General features: G+C 39.6%; 2 protein-coding genes across 9 annotated transcripts in view; one reads left to right on the forward strand and one right to left on the reverse strand.

Annotated features, from left to right (window-relative positions):
• Positions 1 to 4,291: 4,291 nt before the first annotated feature.
• Positions 4,292 to 12,414, reverse strand: LOC125108764 (basic proline-rich protein-like). Its single transcript, XM_047745056.1, has 2 exons — positions 12,288 to 12,414; positions 4,292 to 5,189 (listed from the first exon to the last, which is right to left on the reverse strand). Exons 1-2 carry the CDS (start codon positions 12,310 to 12,312, stop codon positions 4,450 to 4,452), a joined length of 765 nt encoding a protein of 254 aa, XP_047601012.1. The 5' UTR covers positions 12,313 to 12,414; the 3' UTR covers positions 4,292 to 4,449.
• RMDN2 (regulator of microtubule dynamics 2) overlaps positions 5,086 to 20,793 on the forward strand; it is a 72,035-nt gene continuing 56,327 nt past the window's right edge. For 3 of the 8 annotated variants that reach the window (XM_047745047.1, XM_047745055.1, XM_047745053.1), the window contains exons 1-3: positions 5,086 to 5,189; positions 6,989 to 7,100; positions 12,288 to 12,755. In XM_047745047.1, coding sequence (XP_047601003.1) covers positions 12,304 to 12,755 — 452 coding nt within the window. In that variant the 5' untranslated portion in view covers positions 5,086 to 5,189; positions 6,989 to 7,100; positions 12,288 to 12,303. Of the gene's footprint in view, positions 5,190 to 5,288; positions 5,533 to 6,988; positions 7,101 to 12,287; positions 12,756 to 20,235; positions 20,394 to 20,793 lie in introns of those variants that run through there. The other 5 variants (XM_047745051.1, XM_047745052.1, XM_047745049.1 and 2 more) reach the window with 4 other exon arrangements.

A 20,793-nucleotide genomic window follows, 5' to 3' on the forward strand; every position in this document is an offset into this window, starting at 1 on the left:
CTCTCTGCCAAATAAATAAATAAAATCTTTAAAAAAAAAAAAAAGAAACCACAATTTATATTGTGATTTTCATAAGATATATTCCAAGTTCCAAACAAACCTCAATTATTTTAGATCCTGATATGGGTTAGTCACTTGCTTTAGGAGTCAAGCTTTCTTCTAAAATCATTACAGTGGTGAATTGCAATGTTCATCTTTGTATAGATTCACTTTTGTATGTGTCTTAATTGTAATAATGGGAGTATAATCTTTATAAAATGGAAAAAGTTTTAATGATGAATGGTGATTTAATGTGTCTCTATTATGGCACAAGGGTGTTTTCTTCTTATAGATTTATTTGCATACAAGAGGCCGTCTCTATTGAACAATTTTTTGAAAGAGATCTGCTCCTAAGGAGAAACTACTTCTCTTTAAATAGTCTGAGGACAGTGGGTCTGGGAAACTGCTAACCTAAATTCTCCCAGCCTGAACCTCGTACAACACTGACTTACCACCCAAGTTCAAAATGAAATCTTTTGTTCTACTTATGTATAATTGAAACTATTCAGTTATTTTAACTAGTTTGTATATGCATATATTGTAACAATATTTTGCTTAACTGATGAACATTTGACTTTATTTTGAGCCTGCCACAGGGAAACTGACCTTGGCTTGTGAAGTTGACAAATAAATCATGAATGTCCCTGAACATTTTCTCTCAAAATGAAGAAAACATGCAGAAGGGAGGGGCAAGACTCCTCTTTACTCTGTTCTGCTGAGTTCCATTTTCGAGTGTATCCAAGGCTGTGCTTTAAACAGGCTGTCCACAAGAAACCACGGTAAGAATGTGACTTAGAAAGCCTTCTGCAATTTCTGAAGAAACTTTATTCCTATCTTTAAGCATCCCAGAAAAACTGCTGATCATCATCGAGCAAGGTTGGTATCAATCAGGCAAAGTATACGCTTTTCTGAAAATAACTGTTTCTTCATTGCACAAAAGCTTAATTTTTCTAGACAAACTGGAAGTTTTGAATAAGAATTCCATATTTCAATGAGGTTGTCATATTTTTAACAAATGGTTCCAACATTGGATTGCTATGTAGTATTACATAAATATTGTTGCTAATTTTTCTTTCCTATGTATTTTTCTAAAATACCATTTTAACTTTTATTGAGCACAGGAATATTGGATCGGCTATTTTATTGTATTTAAATGATTAACAGTTTATTACACTAATTACTTAGTCTTGTGGAAACAGTTAATAAACTTACTCTTATGCCTTTTTCATAGAAAACATTTTCCCCTTGGAAGGTCCAATTTGGTCATAGTAATCTTGGAGTAATTTCATAGTCTGGGGGTCCCCTAAAATAAAAATGTTCCCCAAAAGCACTCCACTTGCATTAGACACAGTATTATTTTCCCTCTTTTCCCCAAGTCTATTCCTAGCCTAACCTGAACATACTAGATCCACCATAATTCTGTATGCACCTGCGGCTTAGACATCATGGTTAACCCATGATGGTTAACCATGGTTAACGAGAGAAGCTCCCCATGGGGTAAAGTGCTCTGATCTGGAGATTCAGGCCCTTTTGTAAGAGGAGCAGTGAAGGGTGAACCCCATTATTAACTGACTAGGGAGATGAAGACAGGACATATCACCTGTGAACTTCTGAATGTGCTTATGAGAGGTGTTCTGATGAGCCTTGATCGAATGTTCTATCAGGCATCAGGATGGGGGGCCTCACTGGAGGTGGTTGAGAGGAAAGGCATTCACAAAAATCTAGGTTTGATTACTGCCTCTAAAAGTAACTGTGGGACTGGGGCCAAGTTTCTTCACCTCTGCAAGCCCCTGCTTCCTCACCTATAACGTTACTTCTCTCACCGAATGGCTGGGACGATGGAATAAGACAAGTCATCTGAAGAAGGAAGCAAGAATGGAGTGTAAGACCCAGTCAGTATTTTTTTTGTGGCTGTTGTTGCTGTTGGCTCTCTTCTGGCCCCCAGGTCTGATCTGGGAAACCTGGAGCTTCAGTGGCGCTGGTGGGCTCCTCCAGGCTGCTCTTTGTGCAGCCAGCCTTGGGCCGCTCTCTCTCTTCTTGATTAGTGTGTCCTTAATTTTAGAATAATGTCTTCAGTTATTTAGCAACAAAACACTTCCTTGACCCCAGCCTGGAGAAGAAGGTAGATGTTGCTGTTTTGAGGTAGGGGTTTGGGGCGTGGCCTGGGGGTACTTATATTTACTGCTCAACCTGCAATTCACAGAAATTCAGGTTGTAAATTAGAATATTCCAAGAGCAAAAATATAACGGATTGGAATGTAAATGGCAATATCTGACCATCATAGGTTCCTGAGCCTTTAAGTAAAATCCAGATCAAATTTCTAGAACAAGAGTATATCTTCTCAAGGAAATGGAGGCAAAACCCTTGATTGCCTTCTAACTAAACAGTTTCTTTGCCCTTAATGGTCTGTTCCCTAAGTTGATAGGTGATAAAAAGATCTGGAAATAATTGCATAAGGAAGTATATGAATAATTAACCATAGAGTAGATTGATAACTGTTATAGGGCTAAAACCAACTTGGTCATTCAATTGCTTCCTGGAAATAAAACCACTTAGATAAAACCCAAGAAATAAAACAAAATTAAAAACCCTGATAAATCTATAACATGCACTCTATGGCAGGAAGGGCTTCAAATGTCTTAATGCTTTTCTCTTGACTATACATACTACTTACAAAAATTCTTTTTCAAAATATTTATTTGACATTGAGTATGTGCACTGTGCCCTTGAGTATGTGAACTGGGGACACCAAGATAGATACATCCTTGCCTTGAAGAGCCCAATCTCAAGGACCCAACAGTCACTGGCCAAGCAGTAATAAAACTGGGTACGAGAGAGAGGTGTCTGCAAGGCAGCAGGGAAGGGTTTTGTGATTGAGTCCTTATCCTTCCCCAAAAGTTTTGATGGGGGCATGGATGGGCACATCTTTTGGAGAGGAGAAAAATGTACAGAGGAGCTTCCCAAGAGAAGCAGATTAACTGGATGAATTGGTTTTTGACCAGCGGTGAATGGGAGGGTATTCTAGGCACAGAGAGCAGCCTGAAGAGCATGCAGAGACTGGGAAATCTGTGGCTTATGGAAAGATGGTAAGGCAGTTTGGCTATAGCTGAAGTATAGAATGATGTCTGGTAGGGAAAAGCTGGAGAAGCAGGTGAGGACATACTGGGAAGGGCCAGATCATTGTAGCACTGTGCTAGTTTTGATGGAGAAAAGTGTCTCAATCAGTACTAGCTGCTAGAACAAATTTCCATAGGCTGGGCGGCTTAAGTGACACTTGTTTCTCAGCCCCGGAGGCTGAAACCCAAGATCACGGTGCCAGTGTGGTTGGCTTTTGGGAAGAGTCCTTTTCTAGGTTGCGGACAGCAGACTTCTCACTGTATCTTCACATGGGAGAAAAAGAGATCTCTGGCCTCTCAGTCTTCTAATAAGAGCAGTAATCTTATTCACAGGGGTCCAGCCTCATAACCAATTATTGGCCAAAGGCCCCACCTCCAAATCACATCACTTTGGGGATTAGGGTTTAAATACATGAACTTGGGGGGAACACAAATATTTGCCCATGGCCAACAGAAACTTTGAATCTCCTAACTGTTGTTTCCCAAACCCCCTCTTTAGTAGTTCCTTTGATGCTATACTTGAGGAAGGGTGGGGGAGTCATTCCTTCTTTTTTAGGTTATCCCTGCAACAGTTCCCGGCAAGCGTAGCTCTTCTCTGTGCTGTTTAGTTTTAACTTAACCAAAGACCAATGGCTACCACTATCTCAGTTTCTACCTCTCAGATAATTTTTACTAAGCAAGGAACAGAATCAAAGATACTGGTGGCAAGCAGAGGAACAGGTGTTAGGTAGGCAAACGAGAGTCTGGCTACTTGACCCTACTTCCTGAATTTGAAGAACAAGTCATTACCAGCTGCCATCTTCCTCTTGGAGCAGAAAGTTGGTAAGGCCTTGTTCTCCACTCACACTCCATGTTTTTATTGAGGATCTCCTTTGTGCTGTGTACTGAGGAAATAGCAGTGAACAACTCAGTGGGCTGCTTCTGGAAAAGCTTAAATCGCATGGTGCTTTAAGCTTCTTTTAAGTATTATAGAAGAGACAGTATAGTTTCTTTTGTACCCAAATCTTATTTTTAAAAAACCAAACAAAACCCTATTATCACTTTGCATAACAGGTTTACATTATATTGTATTCTGGAAAAACAAAACAAATATTAGCATTGTATTGTGATATCCTTGCAAACCGTAAATGAGAAAGTGGTTTTTGGAATGGAGTGCTAGTTTCAAATCTTAGAAGTGTTAGCCTGCTGTCTTCCAAAATACAACTTTGTTTTAATAAAATGACTGTGGCTATGGCTAGGCTTGCTTATTCTTTGATGCAGCTTGCTTAAAACTCAAAAAAACACCTTAGGATCCTAGAGAACCCTCATCAGTAAATAGCATTGTATAGATGATAAAACAAGCCTTTTAATTTTTCGTAGAGCAGGATTTTTTTTTTCCTTAACAAATAGGAGTGACCTGTTTTTAATTCCATTCAGTGCATTGGTGGGGAATTTAGTAATCAAGACTAAGTTCTCTGCAAGCCTAAATTTGACGTCTGCCCTAACCTGGAATGAAGATGGAACTTCAAGGTTATGCCTAGGAGGGGTAACAAAGAAGGGTATACTGGGGGAAGGGTGAGTTTGGGCGCGGGAGCCAGGTGCAGGCGGGTTTGGGGAGCGGCAGTGATGGGACAGACGCCCTGGGCCTGTCGCGGCTGGCCCAGAGCCAGGGCCGGAGACCCGAGGGCGACAGGCTTGGAGGGGAGGCAGCATCCCTGCAACAATATGCGGTGCGGGCCGAGGCGCCGGCGGAGCGCATTCTCCTTCTGGAAAAGGTGCGCTGGCTGCCGGCCGGGGTAAGTCGAACCCCCGCGGGAAGAGGCGGGAGCCGTAGGGCGAGCGGCCGCGGGCTCCTCCCCCGGCGCCTCCGCTATCTGGGTCAGGACGCGGCGGGCCGCGGGGCCGGACGGGGGGACCCGCGGGCTCCCGGCTGCTGTTCGCCCGGCCGCCGCTCCGCTCCCGTCCGCCCGGCCGCCGCTCCGCTCCCGTCCGCCCGGCCGCAGGTCCAGGGTCCCCGTTCTCCGACCGCGAAGAGGCCCGAGCGGCGAACTCAGGTGCGTGGGGAGGTAGGTAATGGGTGGCTCGCCTGGCGGAGGCCCGCCTGGCGGAGGCCGGAGGCGACCGGGAGCGGAGGGCTGAGGCGGCACTTCCGGCGGCCGCTGTGGCACTTCCGGGTCCCGCGGGGGTCCCTGCCGCCGATGCCCTGTGGGGCATCTTTCCGCCGGCCGGCGCGGCGCCGCGTCCTCCCGGGGGCAGTCCCGGCGGGCGGTGGCTCTCCCCTTCCGAGCAGCCCAGTCGAGCCGGCGTCTGGAAGCTGCAGTCCTGGAACTCGCCGGTGTTTCACGCAGGCCGCCCGTCGTGGGTGCGTGGGAAGCTGGCGGTGTGCTGCGCGCCCCGGTGGGTCCCTGCAAGCCGAAGGGGTTTCATCCGGAGACGCTGGGTCGCCGCACAATATCCGGCAAACATTTTTGTTGTGTTTTGCTCAGACTCGGATTCTCTACTTTACAAAAAAGAAAGGCCAAATTTTCAGTGCCCCAAATATCTGCAAAGAAGCCAAACATCAGCGAGCCCTGAGTTTAAAAGAAATTATTAAATAGGAAAACTAATGAGAACCTGATGGAAAAGGAGTATTAGAATTCACTTAGAAATACTACGTTATCCAGGTCGCTGTGATTGCCAGTTCAAGGTCTCAGAGACAATCCTATGGGAATCAAACCTCAGGCCTGAGTGTAACCCATGGTATTCCTTTCCCCTTCTTACAAAATTTTTCATACGTCCTCCAAGTACCAGAGTTACATATTTTATGTAATTCCCCCTAAGATTCTGCTGATGAATTAAATGAATATATGGTAGATATTGCTGAAAACATTGTAATTTGATAAAGCACAATTTCCATTTCTAAAAATTAATGTAAAAATTTCTTTAGCATTAACATTTTGGTGATTTATTACTTCAGTAGGATTCTTGGTTCTCATCTGCAAATAATTATGTATTACCCATTAGCTTTAGATGACAATTTTTTTATGAAAATGATGTGTCATTTTCTATTATTACTAGCACCTTACAAATCAAGACTTGTAAGGGGACTAATACTTAGCATTTGATTATCTAGTCAATACATTTTTTATTTTTTATTTTATTTATTTATTTTTTAAGATTTTATTTATTTATTTGACAGACAGAGATCACAAGTAGGCAGAGAGGCAGGCAGAGAGAGGAAGGGAAGCAGGCTCCCTGCCGAGCAGAGAGCCGGATGCGGGGCTCAATCCCAAGACCCTGGGATCATGACCTGAGCCGAAGGCAGCGGCTTTAACCCACTGAGCCACTCAGGCGCCCCCAATACATTTTTTAATTACTGTGTTTTTATACTAAAGGATAGTGTAAATATACTAATTTGATAATTAGACATATAGAAGTTACACAAATAATGTAATACAGCCTTTGAAATTATACTGCAGGTAAGCAAGTGTTCTGCTTTATTACTTTGCTAGGTTTTTTTTATGATTTATTTATTTTTAGAGAGAGAGAATGAGTGCAGGGGACAGGAACAAGGAGAGGGAGAGTCTTAAGACTTAAAGGTGAGTACGAGGAGGGGCTCGATCTCAGGACCCTGAGCTCATGACCTCAGCAGAAACCAAGAGTCTGGCACTTAAGCAACTGCACCACCCAGGTGCCCTTGCTAGTTACTATTTTTAATGAGTGGCATTTTTCAAATTGGTGGCTTAGAACCAGGTTTATTTTATACTGGTAAACTCAAACATAGCTTGCATTATTAGTCTCTAATTGTGGTTATTTAAACGCAATACTTGCTCCACTGATTGATTCTAGTTTTAACCCCTGTTGATTTTTATAGTTCTGAAATCCTGTTTCGGCTGCGAATATCTCTGCTCAGGCAGCACCCTCCTTCATATCCTTATAGTTGCTCTCTGAATCTTCCTCAGGCAGCCAGTCCAGGACTTATCAGGGTAATGGTTTTCCTGTCCTAGTCGCACGGCCCCCGGGTAAATGACTTAACAGCAGGCAGTATGCCTCAGTTTGCTTTCTGCAAAATAGAGATAATAATAGGATCTGCCTCCAAGATATAATTTGGAATTGGTATACCTAAAGAAAAGGTCAAACGAAAATTCATGCCCCTGGCCACTTATTTGAACCTGGGACAGTCTCAGGAATCAGATTGCCTTCTGAACTTCCATTTATTTACTTGATTAAATGAAAATAATTTCAAACTAGGCTACGTTTTTCTCATGTAAAGTTCAAGGAATGCCCATGAGCCAAGAAAGCAATCAGAATAGGAAGATTTCTTTTAATAGACCTCCGGATCAGCATAGGAACATTCTGCATTAATCTTTTTATTGACAAAAAGCCAAGATCGAGTTTGATGCGTGGTTAGTAGACATAATGCAAATAGAAGTCATGGGCATGTAGTGACTTTTATTATTATCTGTTGCCTTTTTTGCAATAATCTTTCAAAATAATTTAGTTTGGTAATATATTTTGCATGTGTGCGTGTGTGTGTGTGTGTGTGTGTGTATGTAAATAAGTGTACAGCTAATAATAATTACCCACAACTTTAGCTGAATTGATCCCAATCTACTGCTGACGTGTCTCCTGGACAGGATAGGAGAGGACGAATGGTTAGACTTACAGTTCCATTCTAACAAGACTTGTAAGGGGACTAATACTTAGCATTTGATTATCTAGTCAATACATTTTTTATTTTTTATAAATAAATGGTAAAATGCTTTTTGTTTAAAAAAAAAATTAATTCCAGGAAAACTTCCCTGAGGTCAGGCAGGCCAGATTAAGCACTCAGCCTTTCTCCTAGAATCTTTGGCTTTAGAAGAAGGGAGTCTTAATTCTCTTGGATATAGTAATTTCGGAAAAGTTATTATTTTAAAATCCAGTAATTTCTGAAAAGTTATTATTTTAAAATCCTTAGTCCTTCTCTTTTACACTGAGACCTGTGATGAAATGGAGCATCTAGCTAGGATCCTCCCTGCATTCAATGCATATCATCTAGTCTATTACTTAAGGAATCCGAAAACACTTTCTCTTAAGCAGATTTCTTGGCAATAATCATATTCACGCTCCAATGGGGGACCATTTGAAGCACCACATTTAGTTGCTCATTTAGAGTATAACAAACAATGCTTTGCCCAAGTATATGTGATCATGAACTATAGACCCTAGAGAGACATACTTCAGGTACACAACTGAATTCAGAATTCACATCTTTCCAGTGCGCCTTTCCCTGTCCTTACTCTCAGCTGTTTATTTTGTTTCCTAGTTCACTTAGAACAATGAAGCAACCACAGAGAACTTTCATAAGCTCCCACTGTCCCATCTACCCACCTTTCTGAATCTGTTCACATAATCTGCCTTTTCTTTCCTTCCTATGAATGAACGGTTTGTGTTTCCATCAAAGGTCAAGGTCTGTGCCTGTGCCCTGCAGACTATCCATCCCTCTGCCTTCTCAAGTTTCGTGCTTCAGTGATTCTCTGATCTTTTACTTCATCATTTTATATTCCTTTTTTTTAAAGAATTGGATCTTGTCCATGCCCAGATAGAAATGCTTTTATTTCTCCCATCTTTTTGGCACCATTTTCCAATATAGTCATGACATCATTTCTTTTCTCCTTACTTGCTTTCTCTTTGCCCGTTTGTTCTTTTTTTCACCCTTCTCTGACCTCTTTTGGACTAACTGAATATCTTTAGTATTACATTTTTATCTCCACTCTTGGCTTATTATTTACACCTTTAAGGAGTTTTTTTAAACTGTTGCTGTTGTTTGTTTAGTTTTTTTTTTTTTAAGATTTTATTTATTTATTTGACAGAGATCTCAAGTACGCGGAGAGTCAGGCAGAGAGAGAAAGAGAGAGGGAGAGGAGGAAGCAGGCTTCCCACTGAGCAGAGATGCCGGGCTCAATCTCAGGACCCTGGGACCATGACCTGAGCCAAAGGCAGAGGCTTTAGCCCACTTTGAGCCACCCAGGTGCCCCTGTTGTTTGTTTAGTTTTTAACTCTTGGATTTACAACAGTACATCTTTAACTTACTATAATGACACTGTGTTATAATCCAAGACCCTTACAACAGTATATTCTACTTTGTCCCCTCCCTTACTTTGGGCTATTGTTGTCTTCATTTTTTTTTTTACTTCTACGTATGTTATAAACCCCATAGTTGGTTAATATCATTTTTGCTATGATAAGCAAATATTTTATAAAGAAATCTTAAAGTGGGAAAAATGACTTTCATATTTACCCTCGTACTTGCCAATCTTCTGTGTAGATTCAGGTTTTTATCTGTTATTTTCCTTCTGCCTGAAGAACCTCTGTTAGCATTTCTTGTAGTGCGTGTCTGATGGCAGTGAATTCTCTTAACTTTCCTTTGTCTAAAAAAGTCTTTGTTTGGGATGCCTGCGTGGCTCAGTCTGTTAAGCCTCTGCGTTGGGCTCAGGTCATGATCCCAGAGTCCTGGGATCAAGTCCTGCCTCTGGCTCCTTGCTCAACAGGGAGCCTGCTTCTCCATCTCCCTGCCAGTCCTCCTGTTTGTGCTCATTCTCTCTCTCTCTCTCTGACAAATAAAATCTTGGGAAAAAAACACTTTAAAGAGTCTTTGTTTTACCCTCACTTTTAAAAAATATTTCACTGGGTATAGAATGTAAGTTGACAGTTTCTTCCAGTACTTTAAAGATGTCACTTCATTGTTTTTTTTGCCTGTTACTTTGTCTTCAGGTTTGCTTACTTTTTTCTCCTCAATGTTTTTGCTTCCGTTAATCTCAATCAATAAAATTTTATTTCAGATATTTTATTTTTCATCTCCAGAAGTTCTATTTGGTTCTGCTTAACACCTTCTATTTCTCTCCTCATCATGTTTATGTTTTTCTGTAACATATTTTTTTTAAAGATTTGACAAAGAGAGAGAGGGTGCATAAGCAGGGGGAGTGGGAGAGGGAGAAGCAGGCTCCCTAGTGAGCAAGGAGCCTGATGTGGGGTTTGATCCCAGGACCCTGGGATCATGACCTGAGCCAAAGGCAGATGCTTAACCAACTGAGCCACCCAGGTGCCCCTGTAACTTATTTTTAATATTTGTATTAAATAGTGAACATATTTGTAATCGTTATTTTAACATCCTGTCTGCTAATTACATCATCTCCATCCTTTTCCTGCTTCTTTGTGTATCTAGTTATTTTCGATTGGATGATCACCATTGTGATTTTATGTCATTGTATTCTGAACTTTTTCAATTTCTTTAAAGAGTTTTGGACTTTCTCTTGAAGGCAGTTAAATTATTTGTGAATTAGTTTGATCCTTTGGAGACTCATTTTTAATCTATTTTAGAACAAATCTAAATTGATCTTAATTCTAGGGTTAGTTTCCAAGGTATTAGCCTTCTGAGATCTCTACTGAAAGCCTCAGATATTTGATAAACACTCTCCAGTCTGGCTGATGGGAATTTGTGTAATCTTTAGGAATAATTAGGTTTGTAACTTCCTCGAAATTGTTCATTTGCCTGGGCTGATGGTATTTGACTCTATGCATGTTCAGACTGGTATTCAGCTAAAGATTTAAGGAGACTCCTATGCATATTTCTAGAGCTCTTTCTCTACATACTTTCTTCATATTCACTACTGTGCCACACAAATTCTTGGGCCTTCAGATTCTCTGAACTCTGTTTTCTGTTCAACTCAGTAGACTACCAGGCTTTGTTTGGTTTTCCTGTTCCTGTGCCATAGTCCAGAAATGCCTCAAATTAAAAACCCAGGGAGATCACAGGACTTATCTCATTTGTTTCCTTTTTCTTGGGGGGGATCATAAGTGGCAGTGATCTATTAATTTGCTCCTTGAGAAAGTGTCAAGAAAAATAAACCAAAAATTTTGTGTATTCAAATTCCTATAACAGACAGTTTACCATTATTTGTAACATTTCTTTCAAATTGCTAACAAAATTTAATAAAGGTGTATACAAAGTAGTGGCTATTGATGGGAAAATAATTTTGAGAACTTCAAAGTCTGTAAAGAAGCCTCACTATATTTTATTCCAAACACAGAAGTTTATTATAGTACTAATATACTTACTGCCATTTTAAAGTCTTGGGAGGAAAGGAATGTCATACTATTATAAATATTATATTTTTATTATATTTTATATGTTTACTTATATACTTCTTATTATATGTTTGTTTAATATATTATTAATTATATTTTTGTTTTTCATTAATGGTCTTCTGATTTTAAGAACAGAAATAAGCAATAAAACTAGGAAGATGGGATATACCAAGAAAAAATTATGGTGCATTTAGTCAAAGTAGCTGAGTTTGTGTGGAATTAGGCAGGCAAACACTCGAGCCTTGAATGTAAAACAGTGAAAGTTCAGATGGAGAGAAGAGTCAAAGAAAGGACACTTTTGCTACTTTAAAAAAGAGGAAAATTTGAAAGAAAATAAAAACATTAAAACCTCAGAAATAGAAGTGTGAGGAGCAGAGGCATTCTGGATCAAAAAAAGAAAGGTGATGAAGCCTTCATGTGGTAGTGTTTTTGCTCTGCATGCTGAATAAAACAGAGATGAGGTGGGTTACAAACTTGCCAGGGCTCTCTGATATATTTTATATTCCAAATCCTTGGGCTTTGAAAATGCTTATTACTCTAAGTATACATGTGAACTGGGTGCTAAGAAAAGCTCCTTGAACTTCCTTAAAGATTGGATAAGACTCAGAAATCATCATACCAATTTTATACAGATAAAAGTTTCCAAAAGAGTTAAGCACAATTTGAATTCTTAAATAGCTTTTTTTTCCAGAAATGTATAATGATGCTTTTACCACTATCATATTCTTTCAAAATATATGATAAAGAATAAGTTTCAGATCAGTCATGTAGAATACAAATTCTGAATTAAAATTGAAACTTTACACTGGACTTCAGTGATATCTTTAAAGTAAATATTTCTATTGGGCCACATACATTTTAGAAATAAATATATTATACTTAGAGTGTATTTTAGTTTATGATTTTTCATGTGTGTGTGTCTGCGTGTGTGTCTGTGTGTCTGTGACGGGGACTTGACTTTTGTTGATTGAGAAAGCTTTAATATTTTTGTCTTGGGCAAAGACAGAAACAACATTTATTTACATTTATGCTTTCAATTTTAGAAACAAAACCCAAGAAATGCCTCATTCCACAAACAAAGAACTGATAATTGGCATCATGGTGGGAACTACTGGAATCAGCTTGCTTCTTTTGTGGTACCACAAGGTTCGTAAATCAAGGACAACACTGAATTTACCTAAATTTCTTTCTCTGGGTAATAAGTTTGATTCCATGACTTTTCAAGATGAAATGTATAATGGCCAAGAAACAGCAGCAATCTTTCAAAGAAGGCAGCTTCAGATATCGGAGAAGTTAAATGAATTACTGATAAATATGGAAGAACTCAAAGAGGAAATCAGGGTTCTTAAAGAAACCATTCCAAAGCTGGAGGAATATATACAAGGTGAACTTGGAGGGCGGATAACTGCTCATAAGATAAGTCCTCAGCACAGAGCTAGAAAAAGAAGGCTTGCCACCGTTCAAAGTTCTGGAACAAGTAATAGTTCAGAGGAAGCAGAAAGTGAAGGAGGGTAAGTTTCTCCATGATGTTTCCCATGTTGAATTGATTATTTATTTCATTATTGCTCTTATATTTAGGTATTTTCATTATGCATTTCCAGTTATGTATTCTGCTAGTAATAAGATTAAAAAAGAAATGATTATTTGGCTTACATCATAATTAAAACTATATTCAATAGTAGTCTGTATTTAAGATAATTTAGACTGTACTGACAAAAAGAATGTAAGTGACTTACTAGCACCAAGTGCCATCATGAGTGATGAAAAAGTCATTAATTGTTTGCCAGAATGTGTAACCTGTTTTTATATGTGGCCATGTGTGACCCCTTATGTAGGAACTGTCCAAGGAGTGCTCTCAGCTAGAACTTTTTGTGATGACGGAAATGGTCTAAGTCTATGCTGTCAATATGGTAGTGATTAACCGTCTTAGCCATCAAGCACCTGCATTGCAGTTAGTACAACTGAGAAACTGAATTCTTAATCTTATTTAATTGTAATTAATTTAAATAACCAGGGGACTAGTGCAGACCTAAAAAGATTTGAGAAGGTACAAGTAATTCAGTTTCATCCTTACCATCCACAGTGGTAAACCTTTGAATTCTAAAACCAAGAACATAAAAAACACTCTTTTAGAATAAAAACAAATGATTTATGATTAAAAACAAAAAACTGTCCCCAGCTAGTATTTTTGAGGAGTAAAATAGGGAAGTAAATAAAGAATCACTAGAGGTTCTTTAGGGCAGGGACACTATGTTTATTTTATTATATTCTTTATTTTTAAAAAGATTTTATTTATTTGACAAGGAGAGGTGGGCATAAGGAGGAGGAGCAGCAAGCCAAAAGAGAGAGAGGGAGAAACAGACTCCTGTCTGAGCAGGGAGCCTCATGTGGGGCGTGATCCCAGAACCCTGGGATCATGACCAGAGCCGAAGGCAGATGCTTAACCAACGGAGCCACCCAGGCGCCCCTATTTTGTTATATTCTTAACATCTTGTTTTTGTACCTAGCACAGAGTAGATGCTGATAACTGTTTCATGAATGAATGAGTGTTCTGCTACATCACCATGGAATTGGGAGAAGGGAGGAGAGAGAAGAGAGGAAACAGTGGGTCGGGGTAAAAGTGTGATTTCATAGGTAAAGAAATGTAAACGGTTGATCAGGTCTTTAACATCATGCTAGGACTGGAATTACTTAGCATTTTTATATATGAACTCTATGAAAAATCAGATAGGGAAGAGCCACAAATGATTGATCTAGAGAACAGGAAGGTTTTAAACATTTGTGTTCCTGAACAACAACAAGTTGTAAACTGATTTTAAAATTGGCAGTGGAGTGATTGAAAGGAATTGACAATAGTTCTAAATATTCCAGAACCGTAACTCTGAAAAGGCGCTGTTAATTATTAAGGGTATAAAGAACAGCAGTTTTGTACTCTAGTGAGGACAAAGATCCCAACACAGCATTGGACATTGATGTGGCAAGCACATCTTCGAAAGGACATGGTGGAACTAAGGACTGGCCAGAGAGGATCAACTGGGAGGAGAGACGGCAGTCCTAGTAAAGGAGTGGAGGCCAAAAGGCTGAGTAACCCTTCATCTAAAAAGACCTAGGTTAGATTGAGCACAGGCTTGTTCAAGAACTTCTAAGATTCTAGGAAGAGAGGCAGCCTCTCCTAAGTTTAAGATAAGTTTGGGATGATCAGAAAAAGACAATTATATGGTTTCACTCATATGTGGAATATAAATAACAGCTCAGAGGATCTTAGAGGAAGGGAGGGAAAGCTGAAGGGCAAGTCATCAGAGAGGGAGATAAACCATGAGAAACTCTTAATTACAGGAAACAAACCGAGGGGAGGCGGATGGAGGAGGGATGGGGTAACTGGGTGATGGGCATTAAGGAGGGCACATTGTGTGATGAGTCCTGGATGTTATATGCAACTGATGAATTATTGAGTCACTACATCCGAAACTAATGATGTACCAAATGTTGGCTAATTAAATTTTTAAAAAGATAAGTTTAGACAAATGAAAACAAGGTAATCGTGGGACTTAATTAACTTCAAGTAATAGTGTAGGCATAAATTGTTTATGTGAATTCAAGAAGGATTTGTGAAATTTATGAATGACAGCCACAGATGGCTAATAAAAACTTTAAGACTGATGTCAGGTAAGACATTCCTTCTTCTTACTCGATCCTCGGGGCCTTTGTTAGCAACAGAATACTAGAGTAGAGGCAAGGCAGCCCTAATGACTTGGACTAGTATAAATTATAGATTATATACTTAATAAAGTAGAGGGAAACTTTTTCCTACTTAGCTGTACTTCAGTAAAATAAAACAAGAAACAATTAACATGGATTTTTTCGAGAGAGGAATAAGATACAGAAAAATTTAATACCTTTCTAAATAAAAACGTAGAGACAAACTTTTTAAATAATGTACTTTTTAAAAACAAGGTCTCTATAAAGTGGATTTGTGTAAATTTAAGACTGCCTGTCCTGATAAACCTCCCACGGGACAGAAATAACTGGTCATGGTAAGATACCATCCTAGCCCCATTAACATATTTAAGTTGAGATGTATCCTTGATACAGCAGTATCCTTGACAGCAAAATTAAACATCAAATGATAATCGCATGTTCCATATGTAAAGTTTATCTTTTGCCAAAGGTTCCTGGAGCTTTTGACATCTTTTAGTAAAGAGGGTGCCAGTCACAATTTGCTGACACTGTTCTTTCTACACAAGAAGAGAGAAAAACCTTAGTTATGTCCTTAGGTGGTATCAAAAACTTGAATGGGATTATCAGTAGAAACCGTTTTCTGCACACAGTATCTCCTGCATGCCTGTCCTCATACACAGTATCATTACAGGCGTAGGGAGTTATGCCTTTGTAGGACTTAGCTGATTTCATCTACTTCACTGTGGAGGCGATCGTCCCAGAGGCTCGAATTCTCATAATGTGGCCATCAGAGGGCCTGTCAAGTTTCTTCTTTTCCTTCTTAGCACTAGCGTGAACATCTTGGAAAGCATCTGTGCTTCTTGGTAATACTATGTTTCTACTGATTTTGCTTTTGTCCCTGCTCCAAGACTTGGAGTCAGCCACTGCCTTGGCAGTGTTGGTTCCTTTCAGGGACACATTTTACTAGACAGCAGCAGCCGGGCGTGCAGATGTGCCCTGTTTGTGGGCAGGATGAGACCAGAGCTTGCTTGGGCCCATTTAGGGTCTGAGTAAAGAAAAATAGTTTTAACTATTTTCAAGGTCACGACTTCACAGTAGTGTTTTCTGCTTAAACAGAAGTCCTTCCTTATTTCTGAAAACTTTTTAGCTCATTTTCTTTTTCAAGCCTCTCACTGCTCCTTTTTCTGTCAACTTTTATCTGTAAAGGTTATACCGTACCATGGGTTTAAAAAGTTCTTTAAATCACAATGTTATGTAAAGCTTTAGAAACCTTTCTTTCAAAAGTTCCATCTTGTTCCAGTTTAGATTAAAGTAATACCTCTAATAAACTCACAGTTCTTCATTTTAAGTGAACTTTACAAAGAATATATGTGTTTCAGAGCACCTGGGTGGCTCAGTTGGTTAAGCATCTGCCTTCAGCTCAGGTCATGATCCTGGGGTCCTTGGATGGAGCCCCATGGTTCTCCCTCTCCCTCTGCCCCTCTCCCTGGCTCGTGCTTGCTCGTTCTCTCAAATGAATAAATAAAATCTTTTTTAAAAGAAAGAAAGGAAGGGTGCCTGTGTAACTCAGTTATTATGCGTCTGCTTTTGGCTCGGGTTTTGATCCCGGGGTCCTGGGATTGAGCCCCACATCAGGCTCCCCGCTTGGTAGGAAGCCTGCTTCTCCCTCTCCCATTTCCCCTGCTTGTGTTTCCTCTCTCGCTGTGTCTCTCTCTCTAAAATAAATTTTTAAAAATCTTTAAAAAAATAAAAATTAAAAAAGTAAATATTAGATGTGTTTCAAAATGAAACATTTCTGTTCAGTAAATCATGGTTGTATAGTAATCCTACAGGCCTTCTTTCTTTTTTTCTTGATGTAAGTATTTTCCTTTTAGTGTTAAGTTCATATGATAGCTTCAGATGGTATCAACAGACACACAATTATTTGAAAAGAAAAACCCTACAAATCTACCCCCAAAAGAACACCAAGCCATAATACAAGCCACAATACGTAGTATCTTAGATATTACTCTACAAATAATAAAGGATGGTGATGCCAGCAAGACCACAGACAGAAAAGGCTTTTGAGATTTTTATTTAAAACTATTTAAATTTGTGGGGTACCCATGGCTCAGTCAATTAAGCATCCAACTCATGATTTCAGCTCAGCTCATGGTCTATGGGTTGTGAGGTCGAGCCCTGCCTTGGGCTTTATGCTCAGTGAGAGGCTGCTTGGGATTCTGTCTCTCCCTCTCCTTCTGCCCTTCCCCCTGCTCACTACTCATGCTTTCTCTCAAATAAATAGATACATGAATCTTTTTAAAAATCTTTGAATTTTCATTTCGTGAGCCAAAATATATAGTCTTTGCCTTTTGTTCATTTACATTTTTTATTCTTACTATTATTTACTTCTGCCAAGACAGTTTTACTGTTGGACTTCAACTTCTCAAGGCTTTGAGAGAGAGACAATTTCACATATTCATGATGTGGTGCTTCTGTATTCTTTCATGTTGAAAGAATGTAGAAGAGCACATTTGCACACACAAAAAATTGTTTTTTGATTAGGATTGTTAAAAATAAAGTATTGCCACATAAATGAAATCCTTTTTGTAGTCCTTTCTCTTGGAGGTAACCATTGTCTTAAAGTTGGTGCAGATTCTTTCTTTGAAAGTTTGAATGTTGCTCCTACATGTGCATGGTTACATCAACAATGAATAAATGGTGTTTGGTTCTCAAGATGTACATAAGTGGCATTATATGGTATGCAACATTTTGTAACTCACTTTTGCATCAAATGTTTCTTTAAGATTTTTCCAGATTGATGTAAATAAATTTATTTCATTCTTTTCAGTTGCTATGCTGCATCCCGTTGTATGAATATGCCTTAACTTATTTCCCTGTGGATGGATGTTTGTTTAGGTTACCATTTTTTGGTTCTTCCAAACAATGCTTTATTGAATACCTTCATATTTCCTTAGGCACTGGTGGAATAATTTCAAAGTATATATTTAGAAGTGGTTGCTGAGTTGTAGACCAAATAGAGTGTTATGCTGTATTACTAACCTATTCCTCAGAGTGTGCCAATATATGAGAATTCTTATTTTCCCATACAAATTCTTACAGTTAGACTTTTTAATTTTAGGCAACTTGGTGGAGACGAAGTGGTAACTAATCATGGTTTCAGTTTGCGTTTCCCCAGACACTATTAAGATTGGGCATCTCATCATAGTTTATTTATATTTCGGTCTTCTCATCTATGAATTTCTTTTAAAAATGGGATAATAAAGGAAGGTTGATGTCCTCTTTATTGATTCTCTGGGAATGCCCACTCTGTGCCCAGCACCATGTAGGTTCCCCAGTTACATTAGAAAACAAAATGGAGTCTTCCAAGTCAAATACAGATCTTTTTAAAACAAGGTAACAGAATGTTAAAGAGAGATACTGTGTTCTAACTTTAACCAGAGCCCCAAAGGCCAAGAACAGAGCAGTAAGGGCCAAGTCCCCTTGTCTTCTAGACCCTCCTAGGCAGGACTGGGCAAAAGATGGAAGCCCCTGCCGGCATTTGCGTTCACCCGCCAGTAGCCAGTGAAAGGAAGCAGCTGAAGGTCTGAGAGAAGCATTCCTTCAGGGAAAGTCATTCCTGTTCTAGCCATCCCGCCAATACATGTATGATGCTGAATGCTGTAGGAATGAATGGCATTGCTCAGGCAGAATGTGTTACATGGGAAGAGCGAAGAGGTAGAGTGCAGAGCCTTTTGGAAATAATACCGAGGAGTGGGCTGAAGTGGAGGAACATGCCTTTGGTGTTCTATCTAAAAAGTCATCACCAGACCCAAATTTATCTAGGTTTTCTCCTGTGTTGTCTACTCAGAGTTTTATAGTTTTGCATTTTATATTTAGGTCTGTGTTCCATTTTGAGTTAATGTTTGGGAAGGGTATACAGTCTGCATGACCAAACACTCTTTGTCCAGGGCATGTGTTGGGACTGTGGGGAGAAACCCTGAGGAATGAGGTGATGTTCCCCTCCAGGACCAACAGCACATTTAGCAGATTTGCTTACTGCTTGCGGTCAGTATAGTAGGTTCCCTAAGCTCAGCGTTCCTTTCTTTGTAACACGAGTCAGTGCAATTGCGGGGGTCTCCAGGCCCTCTAACGTTGCCCTTGTGGGGGACCTGGGGTCTGGGAGAACCAGCACAAATATGCCAGTGATCATACTGCTGGATTTGCTGTGTGTATTAAAGTCCTCTTCTTCTGACCCAAGAACTGTGTGTGAGACATTAACCGATTATTAGCTTATGTGTAGGGTAAAATCAGATCACCAAACCGACAATTAGATGATGAAAATGAGAGAGCATTGGGCCTTTGAAAAGTAGTTTGTTCAAAGGTTTACCAAAGACCGGGACGCCTGGGTGGCTCAGTTGGTTAAGCTGCTGCCTTCTGCTCAGGTCTTGATCCCAGGGTCCTGGGATCGAGTCCCACATGGAGCTCCTTGCTCAGCAGGGAGCCTCTTCTCTTGCTGCCTCTGCCTGCTTGTGTGTACCTCTCTCTCCCTGGCAAATAAATAAAATCTTAAAAAAAAAAAAAAAAAAAAAGGTTTACCAAAGAAGATTGTTAGGAAGAGAAGAAAAATCAGAACGTGGCAGAACGTGTTCAGAATGTTGAGACGTTGAAAAGTTTACATTCAAGGCACTGTTTTATGTCATCACTGGCTTGACACACATACCTGTTACATGGATGGGGCTCCAAGTTGGTTTGGAAAAGGAAAGGACAGTATTTCTTTTCTGAGGACTCTGTTATCCTTGTCTTTAAATGGGTATAAGTTGTTTCAAGGAGTTAGAAACAATAACACAGCAGATCTCTAATCTCTGTGTCTGGCCCGCACTATCAGATGGCGTGCTTTACTGCCTGCATAGAGACATCTTATTTCATTGGTGGGGGGCAATGATGTTGGCTATTCAGGTTTTAGGGTTTTTTTTTTCCTTCCATATATCTTTGGACCAAAATCTGTAATGGTAATTTTCTTTATTACTGGAGGGGATAAAAACCTGGGATGAAGAGTGTTCATGTGAAAGTAGAATGAATTAGTAAGCCAGGGGTGTGTAGGGAGGCTAGTGAGAGAGACAGTTCCAAGCAAAAGATGGTGCAGATATTATATACGTTACTTCCTTATCCTGTTTTCTCATCTCTTGATTTATTGGCTGACTCCTTGAACATGATGAAGTTAGAATACGCATTCCCTCATCACATGGATTGCAGCTTTTCAGAAAGGCAAGCCACAGAACAGTTTTATCTGAACCTGATGTCATGAGATTCTAGAGTCTGCTGTCATCACATTCTGTGTTATCACCATGTTAATTCCACACACAGGTTAAGTGTTCAGTCTTCTGACCTGTTCCACCTACACAGGGCATTTTTATGGCTTAAGGATGATGGCTTAGGAAGGAAGGGAGAGATTTAATTTGGATTAAATTCAATATGGGAAAATACTTAAGGTAAGCCTTTAAAAAGAAAAGAAAAACCCCCATTGTTCCATATGCATTCATGTGCTAAAGAAGACGGACATATTCATGAACCCAGCTTTAACGCTTCCTTTAGTTTCCCACAATAACTGAATATCAGGACTCTGGGTGTTTTATCTGAAGTATTCTCTCCAGAGACGTCCTGCTTCTTCCATGGTTACTATTTTAAAATGTATTAGTCAAAAGGGCATACATTTATTCTACTTAACTCCTTTAAATGTGGTAGTTCAAGAATCTCAAACAGATACTATGATTTACTATTTTTAAAAGAGGAAGTTCTCTCCTTTCCTTCAGGGGATATTTTCGTTCTCGTGCCTTGTGGTATGTTTCCCCTGGTCTTTCTGCCTGTTTCCCTGATTCTTTCAACTGATCT

Source organism: Lutra lutra, chromosome 9 (genome assembly GCF_902655055.1).
Source record: "Lutra lutra chromosome 9, mLutLut1.2, whole genome shotgun sequence".
In the NCBI taxonomy this organism is placed as follows: domain Eukaryota; kingdom Metazoa; phylum Chordata; class Mammalia; order Carnivora; family Mustelidae; genus Lutra; species Lutra lutra.

Coding starts and splice junctions, on each gene's coding strand:
- LOC125108764 (XM_047745056.1), bottom strand. CDS start 12,312: ATGAGGCATTTCTTGGGTTTTGTTT. Junction 5,190..12,287: donor GCATTTCTTGGGTTTTGTTT/CTAAAATTGAAA, acceptor CTCCCCACGCAC/CTGAGTTCGCCGCTCGGGCC.